Here is a 21,626-nt window from a genome sequence, read left to right as displayed (position 1 = left end):
AATAAAAAACAAATACAGGATCCCATTAGGAAATCTGGCCTCACACCTAACTTTCTTTCTTTTGTCTAGTTCACTGTGTACCCATGGACTCCCCTGAAATTCTCCCCCTTCTGTGAGTGGCTTCAGCAAGTCCCAGTCCTGTGGCTGTCCTGGGCTTTACTCTGTCTCCTGCTGCCTTAGCCAGGCTGCACGGTGTGGATGGATGGACAGTAGGGAACTGGCTTCATTCACTGGCCAGGAGTAAGTCTGCTCCAGTGGAGAGAGAGGCAGCTCAGGAGCACCTGAGCTGGGGAGAGCCCCAAGAACATCCAGGCATCTGGGTGTCAGCAGCATACCTCCTAGGCCTCCTCAGCCCAGTGGATTTTAGAAGCTTTTTTAAAAAAGTGTGACATATACAAAACATGAAATTTAATTTTTTTTTAAAGATTTATTTATTTATTTATCATTTATTTATTTATACAAGCACTGGGTACAGTCAGAAGCGCGGGAGGGTGAGAGAATCCAACAGAGCCAGAGTGGGGAGCAGAACAGGCAGACGGACCGAAAACACTGCTGAGGGGAGCAGCGGGCGGCAGGAGAGGTCTGGGCGCCATGTGGGACCCTCCTCCGGTGACCGGGGAGCAGCCGGGGATCGAACCGGCGTCGCAGAGGCCGCGGGCAGCTTCGCAACCCAGCACTCAACCACTGCGCCACCGGGGAGGCCCGAAATTTAATTTTTTTAAAAAAAGATTTATTTATTTATTTATACAAGCACTGGGTACAGTCAGAAGCACGGGAGGGTGAGAGAATTCACCGAGCCAGAGAGGGGAGCAGAGCAGGCAGAAGGACAGAAGGACACTGCTGAGGGGAGCAGCAGGTGGCAGGAGAAGTCTGCGTGCCATGTGGGACCCGCCTCTGGTGGCCGGGGAGCAGCTGGGGATCGAACCAGTGCTGCAGAGGCTGCAGGCAGCTTGCAACCCAGCGCTCAACAGCTGGGCCACCGGGGAGGCCCCATAAAATTTAATTTTGTAATAATTTTTAAAGTAGCATTAAAGGCCTTTTCATTGTTGTGCATCCATCATCACCCTCCACCTCCAGAAAAGTCTTTTCCTCTTCCAGAACTCTTTACCTCTTGCAAACTGGAAAACTATTACGTAGCACCTCTTTCCTTAATAAGAAGCAATGAACATTCTTTCATGCATCTGTATGCTCTCTGTATATATGCTTTGGAAAAGTGTCTATTCAGATCCTCTGCCCAATTCAATTGAATTTGGGGGGGGGGTTTGTTGTTGATATTAATAATTTGTATGAGTTCTTTATATACCTTTGATATTAACCACTTATCAGATGTGTGAGATGTACAAATATCTTCTCCTATTCATAGGCTGTCTTTTTAGCCTACTACTGATGTTTTCTTTTGATATGCAAAAGCTTTTTAATTTGGTATTTCCCACCATCTCTCCTTCCCCAGGATATACCTCTCCTTTTCCCTGTGCGTTCTGTCTCCCTGACTCTGCTATACCTCCTGCTCCCCGACTTGTTGCAGGGCCACAGAGAGGCCTCTTCCCACTCACACCAAGTTCTTCTACCCAGACCTTTCCCACAGACTCAAGCTCTAGCTGCCTAAGTCCAGGACCTGCAGGTTCAAGTGGACAGTCCTCCCTTATATAAGCACTATGCTGAAAGTCACAGGACTGTCCCATGGCCTTGAGTACCCCAAGTGACAGCATGCCAGTATTTCACCCTCTGGCCTTTTGATTTTCATGATTATTTCTATTAGTATGGCTTCTGCTTTTGCAAGTCTATTTTCTCCTTTGGCATTTGTCCATGGATATCTATTCCCCAGAATTCATTGTTCTCCAGGGCAGACACCTCTGTTTTTCGCACCTGGTTGTGTGTTACCACCTCCCTCTCAATTGCAGTTCCCATGATCCAAAGTCCCCAGGGCAGCTGTGGCTCCCTCTCTTAAGTAGTGCTACAAATTATGTTGCAATTTTTCCTACCCTCTCTGCCATGTCACTTTTTTTGGTGAAACTGGTCATCAGCCTACTTCAGGAACTGTTGTTTTTAATCTGTATACTAATTTGTTCTATATATGGGAAGGAGATGAGCCCAGCACCTTTATTCTTCCACCATCTTGCCAGAACTCCCTTCCGAAGGTTGAATAATATTCCACTGTATGTATAGAGCCGCATTTTATTTACCGTTCATCCATCAATGGACACTTGGCTTGCTTCAGTCTTTGGATTATTGTGGATAATGCTGCTTTGAACATGGATGTATAAATACATTTTCAAGATGCTGCTCCCATTTGTGTGTGTGTGCATATATACCCAAAAGTGGAGTTGCTAGATCATACAGTAACTCTATTTTTAATTTTGAGGAACCTTCACACTGTCTTATATAATGGCTGCCCCAGCTTTTATTTCTACCAACCCATTTCAATGATGTTTGAGCATTTGGCTCAGCGTTACTGAGGATCTCCATGCTGCTATTCAGCATCACCACCACCCAGCTCTTTAGAAGCTCTTTGATTTAAAAGAGAACTAGCTCTCCAGTGTTGAAGAACCATGCTCAGAGAGTGAGTGGATATGGCCCTCCCCACAAAGAAATCCTCAGCAAATGAATCTGTCCCTGAAGCCCAAGGAAGCCCAGGCCTTGAGCTGGATTTGCAACCTGTTCTTAAGCTTTAGGCATGTTTTCAAATGCAGTTTTCATTTTATACAGGAACTGAATATCTGATAGCAAAATGTTCCCTCAGAGAGAGCGTGCCCATGGGGAGAAGGAAAAGGAGATTGCTCTAATGAATAGATAAGTGGAATTTGTGTTTGGCAACAACCAAGCCTTTAATTCCAGCAATTAAAATAGGCAAGTCTCCTTTGTTTTCATTTTCCTTGCAAAAACACTGAAATATTATACAGTGTCTAGGAAAATGGGGAGTGGGTTTGGGGAATTCCCCACTCAGCTTCATACCACCGCAGTGTGACCACCACCCTCGTAACGCTTCCTGTGTGAGCATGATGCACACATGCTGTTCCTTCCAGGTGCTCTCCAGCTGTGAGGCAGGTCCTGCTCTGACCCTGTGGCCTGCTCCTGCTAATGCTGGGCTCACTCCAACAATTGGTCCACCTTCCTCTACATATGTGTCATCTACAATTTGCCCTCACGATGCGCACACTTGCTTATTTTCCCACATGACATAAGCATCTCCTTTCTATTCTTTTTTTAATATATAGATTTCAAGTGTACAGCATGATAATCCCATAATAATCATCTGTTTATACCACATATGCTTCCAACCAACAGTCATGTTTCCATCCACCACCATACAATTGACCCCCTTCACCTGACATCCCCCCCCACTTCCCCTCTGATGACCACTGTTTTGTTTTCGTCATCTTGAGAGTTTTGTTTTGTTTGTTCCTTTGTTTTGTTTCTTTTTTAAAAAGACATGGAAGTGTATATTTCAATATCTGTATAAACTACATTACGAAGGCTACCAAAATAGTTTCTATCCAACAGCACACACTTGACCCCTTTACCATTCTGTTCCCTTTCTTTTCTTATTTTCAGCTCCTACTTGGTGTTGACATACTCTATTCATAGGGGCACTTTCAGGCTCTGTGATTATAAATATAAAATGATTATGGATCGTGCTTAAAAGGTTTCACCATCTGCAAATGATCACTGAAGCAGCCTGAACCCCAGCTAGAAGCCCTGGAGGTCTGGGGTCTGTTCACACAACTATGTCAAAATGCAAATGGTGCCATTTTCCTATGTGGTACAAGAGACAATGCAAGGGCATACTCTAGAGCTCAACTGCCTGGTTTTGGATCTAGTTTCTACCAGTTTGACCTTATACAAGTTAACTGGTCTTTCCCCATTCATGAAACCAGGGTGGATTAAATGAAAGAGTAATAAGAGCACAAAACACTGCCTGGTACGTAATATCATGATCCTTGCTGTTGTTCTTTGGTCTCAGTTCTCCCACCAGCTCCCTGCCCAATCTTGAGCGAGTTGCTTTGCCCCAAGCCTGTTTCTTCATTTGTTAGAATGCAGGGTTAAACCAAATGATCTATCAGAGCCTTTCTTGCTAAACTTACTATGATCACATTTTTCTCTTTCCTCTTCCCCACGGGCTTGATGGCCATTGGGGGATGTGGGTGGGACTACAGGCGGGACTGGCAAACACTAATGGGACAAACTTGGAGTCTGCTAGGAGAGACAGAGGTGAAGGGAACCGCATCCTGCCCAGCCTGGGTAGCAGAGTGCAAAGGCAGAGAATGAACTTACCCCTGGGAAACAGGGTGGGGTGAGGGAGGCATCCCACAACCTCACCCCCAGGTTCCAGACTGAAAAGTTCCCTCTGGGCCCCAGATGGTCTAAATGGGAAGAAAAGAAGAAAATCCGTATCCAATCTGCTCTATTCAGAGCAATGGGAAGGAATCTGCATCTCAATTTTATCTTTGTGCTGAGCTTGGCTAAGCTTTGCCCCCCAAGTGGTGAGTGATGGGTGGGTGGGAAGATGCAGTCGTGGCCCTGAGCAGGGGTGGGAGAGCGAGCAGCTCCCCCCATGCCTTCCCTTACCCACCAAACCACAGGCAGAGTACATTCTTCCCTGCTCTTGGTTTTTCCCCGATTTCCTCCTCTTTTCTTTCCTTCTCCTTTTCTCCCCCTTTCCCAGGCCGGCAGCCAAGTGGAGACTTTGAATGGAGGCAAGGAGGGAGGGGGCCGGGAAGGAGGACCAGCTGAGGCCCCTTCTCCAAAGTTCCTCAAGGGCTCAAGGACTGAGCTTGAGGTGGGGACAAAAGGAAGTGTCTCGTCCCTCCCACTCAGCTGCCTAGCTGTCCAGCCTGGCTGGGGGATCCTGCCAGGGGTCTGGCTGCCCGCTGGGCACGGGGCTCCGGACACTGCTCTGTCCATCAGCCACCTCTGGAATTTGTTTCTCCAGGGTCTCCAAGGACCTGGAAAAACTTTCTCCCACGGCCCTCACTAATAGGAGACTGATTTGCAGCGGGAAGTCAGTTTAATAATTTACAGCCAGAAAGCATTCTTCCTGGTCAGGGAGCCAACTCGGAAAACCAAATTAAGCTCCTAAGACTACGTGGAGAGTGAGTGCGTGGAGCCAGGGTGGTGGTAGGTGCCTGGAGGGCTGGAGCCTGTCCTCCTCCAGGGTAGACAGTGTGTGTGCTGGCCCAGAGCCTGGCCTTCTCTAGCCATCCTGAGTTCAAACTTTGACTTATTAATTAGTGCTGGGACCTCAGACATGTTCCTCAGCCTCGCTGAGCTCAATTCCCTCCCTATCGACTGAGAATGGTGATTACAAGGGTGTCCCTCAGCTTTCCTACCAAATTTTGCCAGGAGATCTTGCAGGAAAAGAGCTGACTTAGCACCATGCTTGGTAGTTTCTCAATACATGGCAGCCATGTCTATCCAAGCCTTCATCCTTTAGGGTCTTAAGTTGTCTTCTCTGATTATACTTTTTATCAATGGAAAGAAGAGGTTGCTCTGGTGAGTACCCCCTTGCAGCAGTAATTCTGAGTGGTCTCCACAGATGATTTGGTTCAGGCCTGTGACCCACAGGCTTTCTTTCTGGTCCTCCTATCCTTGCTTCCATCCAGGACCACATTCTGCAATTTGGCTGGTGTGTCCTCTGTGGGGTGCAAGTGAGGGCTGAGACCCAGCTGTGCTCATGATCAGGGTGTGGGATAGGGTTCTCTTAGAGGAAGGGCTGTTACCAGGCAGGGCACCCAATTCCAATTCTGAGTTTATCCTACGAACAGGTGTCAGTGTTAACCCATTTCTCCTAGTGCCCACTGCCATCTAACTTCTGGAAGCACTGATACAACCAATTCCTCCACTGGCCCCAAATCGTCAAGTCCTTTCAGCTGAGGGAGACTTTGACTTCCCTATGACTTGGGCTCAGTCTTCATTTCCAGACTCATCGCCCTACACTCCCCTCTGCCTGTTTCTGCAGGCTGGCTGGATAATGTGAGGCTGGTCGAGAGCCAAGTCTGCCTGTGCCATTTGCCGCTCCATCAGTCTGGAATGCTCTTCCCCTCTGGTGGCTGCAGAAGCTCTGCCCTTCTTTCCTTCAAGGTCCTTCTGCTTGCACGTAAGGCATCTGAGACCTCCAGCCCACTGTCATTCTCCTATCCCTTTTCCAGGACGTCCTGTGTCTCTCTTCTGACCTCACAGCCTGCTTACTGTTCATCTTCTATTCACACTTCCGCCTCCTTGGTAGAACTGTCGACTGTAAACTGCAAGGGTTGGGGGCCCTCATTCAGCCACATACTGAGTGGAATGATGACTCATCTGATGGTCCTCGGTGCAACAGATCTGCTTCTATCCACTGAAGGAAGGTCTGAGATGTCAGCTTTCTGGCCAGGGCTTGGGAGGCCACAGCTTTGCAGGGATTGCCTGTCGGGAGGCCACTCTGGACTCTGGGGAAGGGGGATTCAGCTCACACATGCACACACACTGTACCCCGCCTCCCACATCCTTCGTTCGCCCCAGAGAGAAGGGTAAAGTTCCCTCTTTAACTGTGGGCCTTCGCGGGCTGTGGCCTTGGCCCTCTGCCCTTCTCACACTCTCCTTCGCTCTTACTTAGCAGTCTCATCCCCTCCCACGGTCTCATCGAATCTTTCTCACTATCTGTGCTGAGAAAATGAGCCTGGAGAAATTCCCTGGAAAGCAAGTGTCCTCTGGGGTTCCTGCGGGTGTGATTTTTCCTCACATATATGCACATGCATTCACACGCCTTCAGGCATGACCCCATATCTGAGACCCACAGGGAATTGGGGCAGCAGTGGGAAAGAATGCAAGAGGAGTTCTGGCCCACGATTTGGGAAAATGCTTTCCTCATCACTAAGGGTTTCCCAAAATAGCAGTCAACTGGTGTCGTGTCTCCCTTTCTCCCACGCCTAAGCACCCTGTCACCATGCTGTGATAGGCAGCCCCGAGGCAGGGTGAAGCCCAGGCTTTCTGTGCCCCATTACCCACCTGTCCCAGCCCCCGGTCACTGTCTCTGTCCAGTGCTAGCTAGTTCCTTGGGGGGAGCGCCTCCTCTGCGCCATTAGACTATAAGCTCCTTGGCGGCAGGACCATACCTGGGTCATATGGGCCTCCCCTCCCCCACCAGCTCCATTTCTCCAGGACTCTGCACACATAGAGACTAGTGCAGGTTCAGGTGAAATATTGTATAAACGAGAGAACACATGAACCTGGGAACACATGAACACTGAGGTAACTAGCTGACTGCTTTGAAAACAAATGTATTTCATAAAAGGCCTACGCTGTGCAAGGCTCAATTCTGGGTGCTTTACGAGCATTCCTTTGGAGGCAAGGAACTGTTAACCTTATCTTACTGGTGATGAAATAAAGTTTTGCACCCAGGTCTGGCAATCTTCCAAACTCTGAATTTTCTGTGGAAACTCCACTACCCCCAGGAAGATCAGATTGCCAGGGAAGAAATTCTGGGATTATTTTAACATGAGATCAGGCAAATATATTTGAAATAAAAATTCCTCTTTGTTTTAGGAGTATTTGGCCACAAGTATGAGAAATGAAGCTGTACAGCATCGGAATGGTGCTTGGCTAATAACTGAGACCTGAAAAGAAAGGGCTTAAACAAGTCAGGAGAGAACTATTCAACAACAACAACAACAGTAATAGTAATAGCCAATACTCATCCAGTGCTTACTTTGTGGCAAGTGCTCTTCTAACCCTGCCATACAAAATAGCTCACTTAATCTTTGCAACAACTCTTTGAAGTAGATGTTAGTATCCTCCCCATTTTACAGGTAAGGGATCAGAGGCACAGAAGTGTGATGGTGGATCATGGGCAAGAGTCCATGTTGATCTGCCGTCAACATCCCACCTTCCATGTGTCTTTCTGCACCTTAATCTTTATTGTGTGGTTAAAGGTCACTAACAGCTGCAGAGGGTTAATGTAACTCTGTCCATCCTAACCAAGGCCAGGAGGAAGAGGGAAAATCCTCTTAGAGGGCTCCCAGCTAGCTCCTTTCACAGCATCCTCACATCTCAATGGCACCATGGTCTGGAAGGCTAGGGTGTTGAGCCGGGGTGTTGCCCTCCCCCCGCATGTGCAAAGGCTCCTTAGGAGGACTGAAGGCAAGATTGGGTGCTGTGGGGGCCTTACCCCACAGCCTGTTCCTGCCTGACAGCGCTCCAACTGGCTTAGGTAAACTACAGGGGAGCTGAGTTATGAGGATGGGGACGTGGGGTTCATTGAAGTAGAATGTGGTCAGACCTGAGGAAAGGGCTAGAACCGGAAATGGAATACTGTCAGCCTCCCAGAGTCTGCTATTCTCGTCACTGTCTGTCTTGATAGTGTTCTACTCCTTGCCTAGCCACATGGCAGATGGCCACCCACTGGCCCATATTACCTGTTTAGGGTTCACTACTGATTGGCCTTGGGGTTGGGAGGATCATATACCCAAATGGCCATGAGGGAGCATCTGATTGGTCTGTTTTGATCATGCAACTATCCTTGGTGCGGGCATCTATGGTGGGGTGGGGAGAAGAGGCTGCTGGTGCCTGTCCCTTTCACCTAGGCAAGGAGGAGAGACCATTTGCAAAGATGTGGAGCTCTTAAAAATTGGGAAACTACTTCCCTCCCTCACCCAATCAGGTGTCTAGAACTCTGCTCAAGAAATTAGAGCCTGTGGGGATTGACCATCATTCCCCTTTGTTCCATATGGTACTTCTTGATCAGCTGAAATTTGTAAAGCTGCAAGTCCTCGATCACCAGCACACCACACTCCAGCCCCATCCCTTGTGGCCCTGCTTCCCTCTTAGGGCCTACTGGCTCTTTTGCCAAGAGCAAAAGAGGCCCTGGAGGTAGATGGTTCAACAGGCTGTGCAAGAGCCCCTCTGGGGCTCCTGGAGTCAGCACCTTGGCCACCCTCACTCCCAAGGATTGGACCACTCTTCTGGAAAAGGCTTTTCCTGTCTCCTCCCTGATTAGTGCTCAGTCTCTAGCTCTGGGTGATGGTCTGTGTGCTGTGCACACATCCTTCTACTCACAGCTCTTGCTCTTTCTTCCCTACCCTGTCATCCCTCCTTGAAGGGGATGTGGCCAGATCAGAGGAAATCTCAAATCCAGGTCATGCCTCAGCCCTTCCCGCCCCACTCAAACAGCAAGCATGCTGTGTTGGGGCCCAGCAGAACAAAGTGCCATTAATTTGCAATTATTGATTCAGGAGGGACCTTGAGGACATATTTATATAAAATCCTTCATGTGACTGGAACTTCTGCAGCAGACTTAGGTGCTTTGCACTCTGGGCCTGAGGAGGGGAGGAAACCCAGGATGTGCTCTCTGGTCACACGGAGGGTCAGAGGAGGATCTGGTCACACGGAGGGTCAGAGGAGGGTCAGACCTCGGGCTTAGGGGTGTTAGTCAGACGTGGGGTGAGGACCAGAGAAAGAGGCATGCGGGGGAGGGGAATAATGTGGCAGGGCCACTGTGCTACCATCTTAGATGTCTTGAGGGGATGTTAGAGGAAGAACCCCAGGTAGTATCAAAAGAGATGATATTTGCATTGAATAGACCCAAATAGATGTTACCTCAGTCAGGGTCCCCCCATCCCTGGGAAACAGACAAGACAGCACACTCAAATTGGGAATTGTGAGGGCAGTTTAAGAAAAGAACTGTTTACAAAGGTGTGGAAAGAGGTTGGGAACCACATGATATAACTCTCAGTGTAGTGCCCTGGGCTGGTAGTGTGAAGGGTGGGGCAGTACCACCCCTAGCCTAAAGAGAAGGAGGGCACACCCAATTCCTGAAACCTGGAGCAGAGGTCAGCGCAAGACCGCTGACCTGTGGAGAGATGCGCAGCTCCTTCTGATATGTCCTTCCTCCTTCCTCTGCTCCCATCTCCTGTTAGTGCCCTCCCAACACATTGGGCAAATGAGGAAAGGAGGCCCCCCCAACACACACACACACACTGCCAGTATACAGAGCCAGGAAGGAGACAGAGGGTAAGAGGGAGACAAATAGAAAGCATAATGTGAAAGGGCAGAGGAAATTCCTCTCTCCTCTGGCCCTCTCCCTCCAGGATGCCTGAATAACTCACACCAGGACAGCAGGCTGTGCCAAGCACTGATCTCAGCCTTCAAAGATAATAACTCCTGTAATCCTTACAACTACTGAGGAAGTTGATATTGTTATTCTCGCTCCCCATTGGGAAACTAAGGCCAGGAGAGGTTAGGTATATTTCCCAGAGTCACACAGATGGTAAGGAGAAGACCTGGGATTTGACCTCAGGTTGCCTCAGTGTCACGGAAAGAGGTGACGGGCACCAGGGACTGTTTTGCTACTTATTGGTAGCTGTTCTTTAAAAATTAGTTTTTTTGGGGGGGGAGGGGCCTCCCTGGTGGCGCAAGGGGTTCAGCACTGCACTATGAAACAATCCTCAGCCTCTGCAGCACAAGTTCGATCCCCGGCCTGCCAGGGAGCTACCCACATGGCATGGCAGACCTCTTTTGGCTCACCCACTGCTCCCCTCAGCAGTGTATTTCAGTCAGTCTGCCTGTCTCTGGTGAATCCTGTCACCACCACCCCCACCCCCGCATCTCTGGCCTTTACCCCAGCTCTTGTGTGCATAAATAAATAAATCATAAAAATTAGTTTTTGATTTACTTTTCCAGTGTGCATTAATGCTAATTCAAATATATATAAATATGCATTCTTATTTCTACTATCTTTTTTACACAAAAGGTAGCATGCTGTTAAATTATTCTATACCTTGCTTTTCTCACTTAATGTAACTAGAAATTCTCCATGTCAAAATCTAGAGTAAATCCCCATTCTTTTCTAGAACTCCATAATATTCCATTATAAAGATATACCATAGCTGACTTAAGCAGTTGCATGTTGCTAGACATTTGGTTGTTTCATATCTTCTGTTATTTCAAAAAAAAAATGCCACAAGGAGTAATCTTACGCATAAGTCACTTTGCACACGTGCTGATGCCTCTGTAGTCTTATTTTTGCTTCTTAACTGTCTGTGATAAAGAAGCAGGTTTTACTTTTCAATTTACAATCTGTTGCAGATGGATACTTTTGTAAAATTCAATAAGAGCGAATTACTAGAAAAGTGAATTGAAAAAAAAAACGCTGCAAAATACAAGCCCAAATATTTTATTAGATTCAGGAGACATGAAAATTACTGTCAAATTTCTATAAAGATTTTTAAACTCTTGCTTTCAATTTTCTGCATTTACTTTACTAAGGAATCCTCATACTTTAGGGTTTGGCAATGGACCACATTTTGAGTAGTGCTGATCTAGATTCCCCAAAATTAGGTCAAAGGGTAAATGCTTCTGTGGTTTTCCCAGATGCTGCCAGTTTCTTCTTCACAGAGTTGTACCATTTTGCATACACACCTGCAGTATATGACAGTGTCCTTTGCCCAGTCTTACCAAGAGTGTATCATCTAACTAGGATTTTTGCTGAGCTAATACATGAACAGTGATATTGCAATCCAATTTTTCATTTCTGCTTCTCTTGTTACAAGTCAAAATGTAACATATTCATTCATATTTTTAAGCCCTGCTTGTGTTTTATTTTTGCTCCTTTTTCTACTGTATTGTTGGTCATTTTCTTCTTAATTCCCAGGAGATCTTTATATATTAGAAATATTAATCCTTTGCCTGTGATGTGAATTACAAATATTTTTTCCCAGTCTTTCCCTTACCTTCTGATTTTGATTAATGGGTTGGGAGGTGTGTGTGTGTGTGTATGTGTGTGTGTGTGTGTGTGTGTGTGTGTGTGTACATGCACTTGGAGAAAAGAGGGGGGCATACAGTAGTTTGTGATTTTTTTACCTACTTAAATTTGTCAATCTTTTCTTTAGTAGCTTCTGCATTTTGAGTCATGGTTCACTCCAAGTTTACAAAAAAAGTATGCCCACATTTTCTTCTAGTATATTTATGGTTTTGATCTTAACATTTAAATCTAGTATTATGTGTGATTTATGGATCCAAATGTACCTTTTTACGAATGGCTAACCACATGTCCTAGCTCCACTTATTAAAATCTTTTAGATACCACCTTTGTCATTAAAACTAATTTTGAGTCATTTGGGATCATAATAGAAAAAGTTCTATAATTTGTCAGTTTTGTCCAGAGTACCATTACAAGGGAAATTAGCTTTCAAGATATGATCTATAACTCTGCATTACTAGAGCAGAGTAAGCACTAAATAATGTAATTTTTAAAATATGTTTTTAAACAAACAAATCAAACCCATGGGGCCACTGACAATCACGAGAAAATTGGGACAAATGGGCATTGCTGAGGGAACGTGTGGTGAGATTGAGTGTTTGTGTTGCAGATCTTCTCCCAACCTGCCTCCTGGAACTGGGATTGTAGAGGGGCCCAACATGGTGTTCCTGGGACCCCTGACTGTCATCCTGTTGCCACCCAGCCTCACACTGCTGGTACTGCACCTCACCAGCTCCCAGGATGTCCTCAGTGAGCCCAGCAGTGAGCAGCAGCTGTGCACCCTGAGGGAACACCCCACCGTGGCCTTTGCAGGTGAGAACTGCTTCCTACTCCATCCTTTTTTTTGCAATGACTATGTCTTGAAGGTCTGAGGTTGGATTTCAGTGGAACCTCTCTGGCTTTTGGAAGTCCTGGGATGTTCAGTTTCTATAGGGTATGCAGACTCTTTGGAGAGAGATGTAAAAAGGATGGGAAGCCATGGGCTGGAGGGGTCTGATTTTAGTCTCCAGACAGTTTATTTAGGCCCCTCATTCTTGTATGCCTGGGGGAGGCAAGGGTCTCTCTCTGGGATTACTTTGCATCTAGGTAATAGATGTTCTGGGTGTGCTGACCAAGGTTTGGTTGGTAGGCTCAGCTCTAGCTCTCTTGAAAGCATGAACTCTATTTCTTGGCTTTCCTCAGAGAAAGAATGAAGATGACTCACTTATTAGGAAGAGTGCCTGGAGAGGTCTGGAACACTTCCTTCTGCTCTAAATAGCTACAAGCATGCCCATTTGGGGGTCCTGGGAACCCCCCAGGGAAGTAACCAATAACTCTTATCTGTTAAAGGAAGACATGAGAATGTCCTACTAAATCATTTTCCAAATTGGGATTTGGGAATTGCTGAACAGATTCTGAGGTTTCTTTTTTTCTTTTTTTTTTTTAAATGAAGATTTTTTTTTTGTTTTTTAAAGATTTATTTTTATTTATTTATACAAGCACTGGGTACAGTCAGAAGCGCGGGAGGGTGAGAGAATTCACCAGAGCCAGAGCGGGGAGCAGAGCAGGCAGAAGGACCGAAGCACACTGCTGAGGGGAGCAGCGGGCGTGGCAGGAGAGGTCTGCGCGCCATGTGGGACCCTCCTCCGGTGGCCGGGGATCGAACAGGCGCTGCAGAGGCTGTAGGCAGCTTCGCAACCCAGCGCTCAACCGCTGCGCCACCGAGGAGGCCCAGATTCTGAGGTTTCTTAAGGTCTCACGAAGATTTCCAACATTAGTATATACATTTGATGATCATCTAAAACAAAAGAGAACACAGACACCACGACATCCCTGAGGTTTTCCCATTATCCTTTAGCCAATTTTGGGGATCATTGGTGGTGTTAAGATCACACTGATCCATCAGCTCCATGGCAACCCACACTGGGACCTGCAGATATAGCCTCAGATGTCTCCAGATTAGTAAGTCTAATAAAAACTGCCATAATTTCCTCTTCTTCATCACCCTGGTAGGGAGGCAGGGCAGGGTCTATCACCTCCTTTTACAAATTGGAACAAGACTAGAGGTTGAAAGACTTGTCAGAGCCAGGCCTCAGCATCAGTCTCCTGACTCCCATTCAGTGCTAGACCCACTTCCCAGGGCAGAGTGAGAGTGCTCCAGCCTCTGGTGCCCTGTGTGGAGCCAGTGTTCTGGGATTCCATACAACAAGTGGGGAAGGGCAAAATGAAAACCAGAGCAGTAGAAGAAATCCAGGAGTCTGAGACTGGCATGAGATTTGAGGAGTGGGAATAGTAGTATGAATAGGAGTTGGGGACTGGGAGGTGGGGAGGCTGAGGGCCTTTTAGAGATGTAGGATTCCCAGCTGCAGACTGACTCCCTTCTCAGGGAGGAGGGTTTCCAGCTGTCTTCTTGGTGCTGTCTGTTTTGAGCTGGGATCCAAGGCTTTGAAGCCTTAAGTGGATTAAAGTAAATTAGCAATGTCCTTAAGCTTACAAAATGAGCGCACACCCTCAGACTTCTGATGACTCCCGGAGAGCTGGTGGCTATCACTGAAGGAAAGGACCAAGTGGCGGACAGAGGAGCAGGATTCTGAGGTCTGCTCTCTCTCGGGGGCCCCTGTGGCAGCTCCTAATGAAACATTTCCTCTTGGGATTGGCCAGGGTGCTTCTGGCCTGGCTGATCCTGGGGACAAGGACTAGTGGAAGAAAAGCAGGCATTCTCTGTCCCCCAGCCAGCTTGGTCTGTGCTGAAACAAATTGGGGGCAGGGAGGTCTTTGGAGAGGTAAGAGATGTGTTCCTTGAGTGCCTGGGTCCCTTCATACCACTTTTCAGATGTGAACTGTTTGAATGACTTCCCATCCTACCCTCTCTCAGAGTAAAGACATGAAGCTCAGATTCACATAGGTGGTTGATGTAGTGTGACTAAGGAATCCCCCTCACCTCTGGCAAGTGGAGGTGGTCTGTCATCCTAAATCAACATCATCATCTCTTTTTCCTCCCTAGCCCCCTCCCATCCTCCACTTGCCCCATCCCCCACCCTTCTGACAATTTGGGGCTTCCTATCCTTTCTTCAAACTCTTACATTTTTTAATGAGTTTAGTAGATTTTTTTTTATTATTTTGTAGAACTGGGGAGTAGGCCAGAGGTGCAGGGGGTGAGAGGATCCACCAGAGACAGAGTGGGGAGCAGAACAGGCAGACTGACTGAAATACACTGCTGAGGGGAGCAGCGGGCGAGACAGGAGAGGTCTGCTGAGCTATATGTGGGTCTCCTCCCTGGCCAGGGCTCGAACTCAGGCCCTAGAGATGATGGTGCTGAGATTTAACCCCTAGACCACCAGGGAGGCCCCCTTTCTCCAAACTTTTATTGGACCTCATGGACCCCTGTCACAGAGATGGACACTGTGGGACTCAAGTAGGAAAGAGTTTCTTTCGCGCACTCACGCCTCTCTTGTTCCTTAAATGTCACTCCCTTTGGTCCCCCAGTGCCACTGGTCACAGATCTACATGAGTCCTCTGATCTCCCCACACCCTTTGGCACCACGGAGCACACACGAGGGCTTCGGTTATCTCTGGGAGACTGACAGAGTTCTGGGTGACAAGAAGTTTTCACGATCCAACTGAGCATTGACCCCCAGCTTCCAGGAGCCCCTCAAATATTGCATTAAATTTCTCACTAATCTATAGGCTTCTAACCTACGTGTAGCTGTGCATTCCCCTTTCCCCTGACACCTAACCGATCTGTGAAAAAACCCTCAGTACCCTAGAGGAGCTGCTGGTTGCATAATCTGACAGACAGTTTCCTGTTTTGTAAGGTTAAATTTTCTCCTGTGAGTGTCTTTAAGGAGGGCCCACCTGTGTTTCTCTTTGGCCCGCACATCATTCCTTTTGCCACAGCATGGCCTTTCTAGGTGTCAGGGAGAAGGCAGTATGGAGTTAACACTGGCAGTGGTTAATCCACAAAGTGGGTAATTGAATTGACTATAATTAAAATCACAGGCGCGTCATGGAGAATGTCATTTTTCTCTTAAAGTCGCCATCCAAAGCCTTCGCTGCACACGGTGCTCAGAACGTGCTTGGTGTTTTAAAGACAGCCTTCCCTCTGGTCCTATTTGCCTGTTTAATAAGAGGAAGCTGGCTCCCTCCCAAGAAGGCTTCCCTAAGATCACTATTCCTCACCCCTCAGAGTCTCTCCCCCTCTACCTTGCCTGAGTCTCACCCCCACTCACCTCTTCCCCCTGGCCCTGTCAGTCACACAAACTGGGAGGGGCCATCACCCTCCACTCCCTCATCCCCAAGTCCCTATTGTCCCTTCACCTACTCTGCTTTCCCTCCCTCTCCCTTCCTCTTCAAGAAAGGGACTGAGTGAAGACTGAGCTAAGAAGTCCGCAGTGGAGTTTTTCCTGCTTTGCTGCATCCTTGTCCCCTGTTCAGTTGCCCACATTTGAAATGCCCCTGTTGGAAAGGAAAGAGGGAATTAAAATGTGACCTGGTTGCTACTGTTGAGGAACACCCACTGTGATGGGGACAAGAAACTCATCCCTCACCTACCTACCCACAACCCCCCCCCCCACACACACACAGAAAGCAGACTTGAGCACATTCTGAGTGACAATAACATGCAATGTGGAGGAACAGAGAGAGTTGAGAGAATGTGGAACAAAGTAAGGTCAGGGTGACAAATTTATAATCCAGGAAGACTTCCTGGAAGAGGAGGACCCTTGGCTTAGTCTCTAAGATAGAATAATATTCAACCAGGATTTTTGAGAGTGGCCCTGAAGTCAGCTAAAAACACAACCTGCCCCACTCCAAATCCTCCCTTTATACCTATATTGCCCAAATACCACTGCAACTACAAGACAATTCTTGCCAATCCATGGTTATCTGCCAGGGGCAGAGGCAACCCCAAAGGACTTGCTTCATTTTGCTGCAGAATTCCTTTTTTTTTTTAAATCATGCATATCACAATTTTCTGAAAAACATCCAACTCACAAAACCTTCAGTTCTCCAGGGAGCGATTAAGTGTTTGCCTGTCGTGCAGAAATGAAGGGCTGCTTTTACTCTGTAGTGGAGGGATAATGAGTGATGATTTATTTCCCTTGGATTACAACACACAGTCTCTCTCTCTCTCTCTCTCCATCTCCCCCCAGCCCCCATGACTCAGAGCCAGTTGCTAATGTACTATAGGGAGGAAGCACAGGACCTCAGTATCCCCCTCATCTTTAACCCTATCAGTATGAAAGTTCCTTTGCCCCATAGCTCTTTATAATTGCTACCAATTTCCTCCCATCCATGAGACAGAAGTCAAGGGAGTGAGCGCTATTAAGGGGCTGTGGACAAAGATGGGAGAAGTAGGTCTCCAGAGGGAGAGAAAAAGTCAGCTGATCACTTCTTCCGAGGGTGCCCTCCCCAGACCATTGCCACACCCATCAGAGGGCTTTCTGCTGTTCTACTGCTTAATCCCCATGAAAGGTTTTGATTTTGGCTGTGAAGATCCTTCCTTAGAGACACAGATTTGGACAATAACCACCCACCTCTGTTTCTCCTGCCTTGTGGAACCTTGTCCAAAAACCTGATTCTCTTGTACAGAGAGAGTTGAGGGTTATTCCTATATTTATTCAAACACTGCCAGGTGTGGTGGGCCCTGGAGAGGGAAGAAGCAAGGTCTTCCCTGTTCCCCAAACAGTGTAATGGTGGCTCTGATGGCAGTCAGTTAGAGGGAACTACGGGAACGCTTTCTCCTGACTCTGGGGAGTCAGGGGAGCCTTCTTGAAGGTGGCAGGGTGGGGATGAGAGAGAACAGAAGTGCAAAGGTTTGCAGGCTCCTGCAATGTTCCAGTTCTAGTTTAGTGATGTGCAGTGTCTAGTTTAGAGTGGGTGGGGTGAGGATTTGAGGGGGAATGTGATAAATGAAGCATCATTATTTCAGTTGATGATCACAAGATCATTAATGTGCCAGGCATTCTACTTGACAGTGGGGCCAGAACCTGAGGACCTACACAGGAGTTGGGACTTTTCCTATTGGCAACTGGGAGCTATTAAAGAGCTGGAGAGTGATATAATCAGATCTGTATTTTAGAAAGATCACTTGGGTTGCCTTATGGGAAAGGGACTAGAGGGGCAGGAATGGGAGACAGGCCAATTCAAAGGCTGTTGGCACCAGTCCAGGCAAGAAATGATGGTGCAGAGAGGACAAGAAGGGGATGGATTTCAAATATAGAACTGGCCATTGAAGCTCTGGGGGTGTCACAGTGATTACAGGTTTCCCTTTGGGTGGCTGGTGGGGTCAAGAGGGGATGGAGTTCTCTGAACTGGGGCACATAACAAGAAGCGATAACACCCCCATTCACTGTCTCCCAGCTGGCTGCTCACAGAGGTAGGCAGGGTCACCCAGGTCCCCTGAGTCCCCCTACCACACTACACCCTGACTTCACCTTGACTCCTCCAGTCCCAGGTTGGTGCAGCTGGGAGTCCTGGGTCTAACAGTAACCAAGTGGTTGCCTCTCCCTCTACCAGACCTGAAGCCGTGGGTCTCTAACTTCACCTATCCCGGAGCCCGAGATTTCTCCCAGCTCGCTCTTGATCCCTCCAGGAACCAGCTCATCGTGGGAGCCAGGTAATGACGTGCAGGAGGGTTGGGACCAGAAACACGGTGCTCAGAATTGGGTGGAGGTAATATTGGCAATGAACCCACTGGATAGACCTTTATCTTGGGCCCTCTTCCTCTCTGCTAGGTCCTCTCTCTGAATGTCCTCCACAGAAGGAAGCAGGGATTAGAGCAGGCGAGTGACTTTTAGGTCGCCATATCTCAGCAAGTCAATAGCTCAGTGGCTAGCAGATACTAAGAGCAGCAATGCCTGCTGGCCACCTCCTACCCCAGTCCCTCCTAAGCTTCCTGGATCTGCCAGTTCCTGAGAGCTCCATGCAGACAAAGTGCCCAGGGGCCCCCTGCTGGCCAGATGCTCACCTGCACCCAGGACACCGCGCACTGTGTGCTTCTCTTCCTTGTTGCCTTCTCTGTTGGCCCCACTGCTCAGATGTTAATTCAACAGATCTTACACTCCAGGGAGTTCTTGTGGACACCTTACCGGGTCGACTAAGAGGAAATCATTCTCATAAAACCATAGACTGTCAACACTGGTAAGAAAGGAAACTTAGAAGCAGTCTTCAGAGAATCTCAAAAAGTGGTGCCTGAACCAGTAGCACCTGGGAGCTTGTTAGAAATGCAGGTCCTTGGGCTCTACCCAGACCTGCCGAATCAGAAACACTGGGGGTGAGGCACAGCCAGGGCTGGAAATCGCTGGTCTAACCCAACTGTCCTTGGTTTAAACATGAAAAGGCAGGGAGGAGAAGGCGACTCCCACAATCATGTAGCAGGATGACAAGAGGATGGGGACAGTCTCCTCAAAGCAGCTAGAGTTTTTTCTGCCAGTCCTGTTGTCATCTGGAAGTACACTGGTGTTTTTCAGACACTTCACCCCAGAGCTTCTGGCTCAGTGGGTCTGCAGGGCGGGCAGGGGGCCCCTGTGGTGGACACCTCCAGATTATGCTGTATAACTGACCATCTGACCTCTGGGCTTTCCTGAGTATCCACACTCCCTCACTGGTAGTATGAAAAAAAAAGTCATGTCAAGAACAGAACTCTGGACTCAGACTGGATGAGCTGATCCTAAGTGATCTGGATCTCTGAGCCTCAGTTTCCTGTAAAGTCTGTGTTATAGTCTCTGTGTTGCCAACATCACAAGGCTCTTATGAAGTGGGCCTAAAAGCATTGTATTTTTTCAATTTATATTTTTATTTTTTAAAAAGATGTATTTATTTATGCATACAAGAGCTGGGGTACAGGCCAGAGGCGCGGAGGGTGAGAGGACTCACCAGAGACAGAGTGGGGAACGGAACAGGCAGATTGACCAAAGTACACTGCTGAGAGCAGCAGTGGGCGAGTCAAGAGTGGTCTGCTGTGCCATGTGGGTTGCTCCCTGGCTGGCCGGGAATTGAACTCGTGCTGCAGTGGCTGCAGATAGCTTCATAGGTTGTGTCTTAACCCTTTCGCCACCAGGGAAGTCCCATTTTTTTGATTTTTAAAGTAACAAATTATTTTGTATCAGTAATATAGCATAACATTCAAAAGTTAAAACAGTGAAAATCAGGACCCCACCCACTCCAAGAAAGGCCCCTCCTTGGAGGCATGTCCTCCCAGAGGTTATAATCTATACATATGCAAGTACATGAGTGTGGACTTTATTTTCCCAGCAAAAAGAATCATTGTTGAAAGAAATAATACCGAGATATCCCGTCCATACCATGACCCTTCACCCAGTTTCCCCCATGTAACATCTTGCTTAATGTCATACATTACCATTAGGAAGCTGACATTGAGCCCATCCTTCCATCTTATTCAGATTCTACCAGTTTTACTTTTAAAAATCTGCTCTGAACCCTTGGAAGCATTCTGAAAGCTGCCATTCACTCTGCGCTTGCGTGTGCCAGGCATTATCTTATGTGCCAAGTATGTAGTAAAACATCTAAAACACGTAGTAAATGTAGCCCGTCAGGCCTGTAATAAATCATCTAATCTTCACAATTTCCCGGGAAATAGGTTCTGTGATTATCTGCATTTTCTGGAGCAGGAACGTGAAACTCAGGTTAGCCACCTGCCTGTGGTCCTGCTGCTTTTCTGGATCTACCTGGGGGCTACCCATGCAGGTGGCTGCTTACCTTTCCTGGGTTCAGCCTGGCTCTGCTCTCAGATGAACAGGGGAAAACCAAGCAGGGTCTTGGTGCCTTTCACCCCTTACAGCAAATGAAGCGGGTCCCAGCTTCTTTTCTTCTCCCTTTGTTTAGGTCATTTTCCTTCTTCCTTCCCTCCTGCATGACATTCCCCTCCCTCCCCCCTTCTTTCTGAACCCCTGGGCCTCTAGAATTGAGGCCAAGGAAATTTTTTATTCCTTACACCCCTCCTTATTCCATAGAGGATTTAGGGCAGGTTAGACTACAGAGATTTCTCTCTGTTCTCCACCTCCCAGAAGAACAGACTGCAGTGTAGTGATGAATGATTTTTGACGGGATAAAAGTGAATAAACTGATGCGATGTTTCCCCTAATTTTTTAAAGCTGTGAGCAGATGCCTGTGTTACCTGAGCAGACAGCTGGAGAAGAGCCATAAGCTGGAGCCCATCTGTCCCTTGGCCAGGAGAGTGGGGGTGGGGAAGCGCGGCTAAGTTTTAGGGAAGAATGAGGCAGGGGAGGGAGGATCTCAGAGTCCTGGAACCAAGGTCCCTGGTGAGGTCCATCCAGCCCCAGGACAGCAGAGAAGCTGAGTGGGCCCTGGGCCTGGAGCCAGAGCTGGGGAAAAGAAGTCCTCCAGCCTGAGGTGTCTCCTCCTCAGACCCCTGATTCTCCAGCTGGGCTGCTCCTCATTCTGACCCAGTTCACAGTCTTTCCCCTCATCTCTCTTCTGAGCATAGATGAGGTGGGCCAGAACTTTCTAAAGCACTTATTCTTAAAAGCTTCAGGATGCAAAGTTGGAAGAAAGAAAGAGAGAAAGAGAGAAGAAGGAAGGAAGGAGGAAGGGAGGAAGGAAGAGAAAGACCATTCTTAGGGAAAAATAACACTTTACATCTGCTTTTTTTGACATTAATAAAGCTTTTTAACATGCATCTCCTGTGCCCGAGGCCCTGTGAAGTAAGAAAGACATTCATTTCCCCATTTTACAATTTGGATGCTGAGGCTCTCAGAAGGCTCCCAGCCCCCAGACAGTGGCTGAGAGGGAATTCCCTGTCTCAGCCTCAGGATGTGCTCTGTGACCCTGCAGTCACTTTTGTGTGTCCTGCCACGTGTTGTGGCCTGTGGCTCCAGAGCCGTGCAGAGCAGAGCCAGCGGTGCCTGACTCTATGTGTGTTCAGTAGTGTTGGGTAATG

The 21,626-nt window shown here is 47.8% G+C and overlaps 1 protein-coding gene across 2 annotated transcripts in view; it reads left to right on the top strand.

Moving 5' to 3' along the window:
- Positions 1-206: 206 nt before the first annotated feature.
- The window catches only part of SEMA5B (semaphorin 5B), a gene marked incomplete at both ends in the record, with an annotated part of 46,149 nt that continues 24,729 nt past the window's right edge, over positions 207-21,626 (top strand). The window contains 3 exons of one of the 2 annotated variants that reach the window (XM_084232250.1): positions 207-240; positions 12,339-12,541; positions 18,224-18,323. In XM_084232250.1, coding sequence (XP_084088376.1) covers positions 12,388-12,541; positions 18,224-18,323 — 254 coding nt within the window. Of the gene's footprint in view, positions 241-12,338; positions 12,542-18,223; positions 18,324-21,626 lie in introns of those variants that run through there. The other variant, XM_084232249.1, reaches the window with a different exon arrangement.

The sequence above is a fragment of the Talpa europaea genome (assembly GCF_964194135.1).
Source record: "Talpa europaea genome assembly, chromosome: 4".
NCBI lineage: Eukaryota > Metazoa > Chordata > Mammalia > Eulipotyphla > Talpidae > Talpa > Talpa europaea.
The sequence above is the reverse complement of the archived record's forward strand: the minus strand, read 5'-3'. Positions and strand labels throughout refer to the sequence as shown.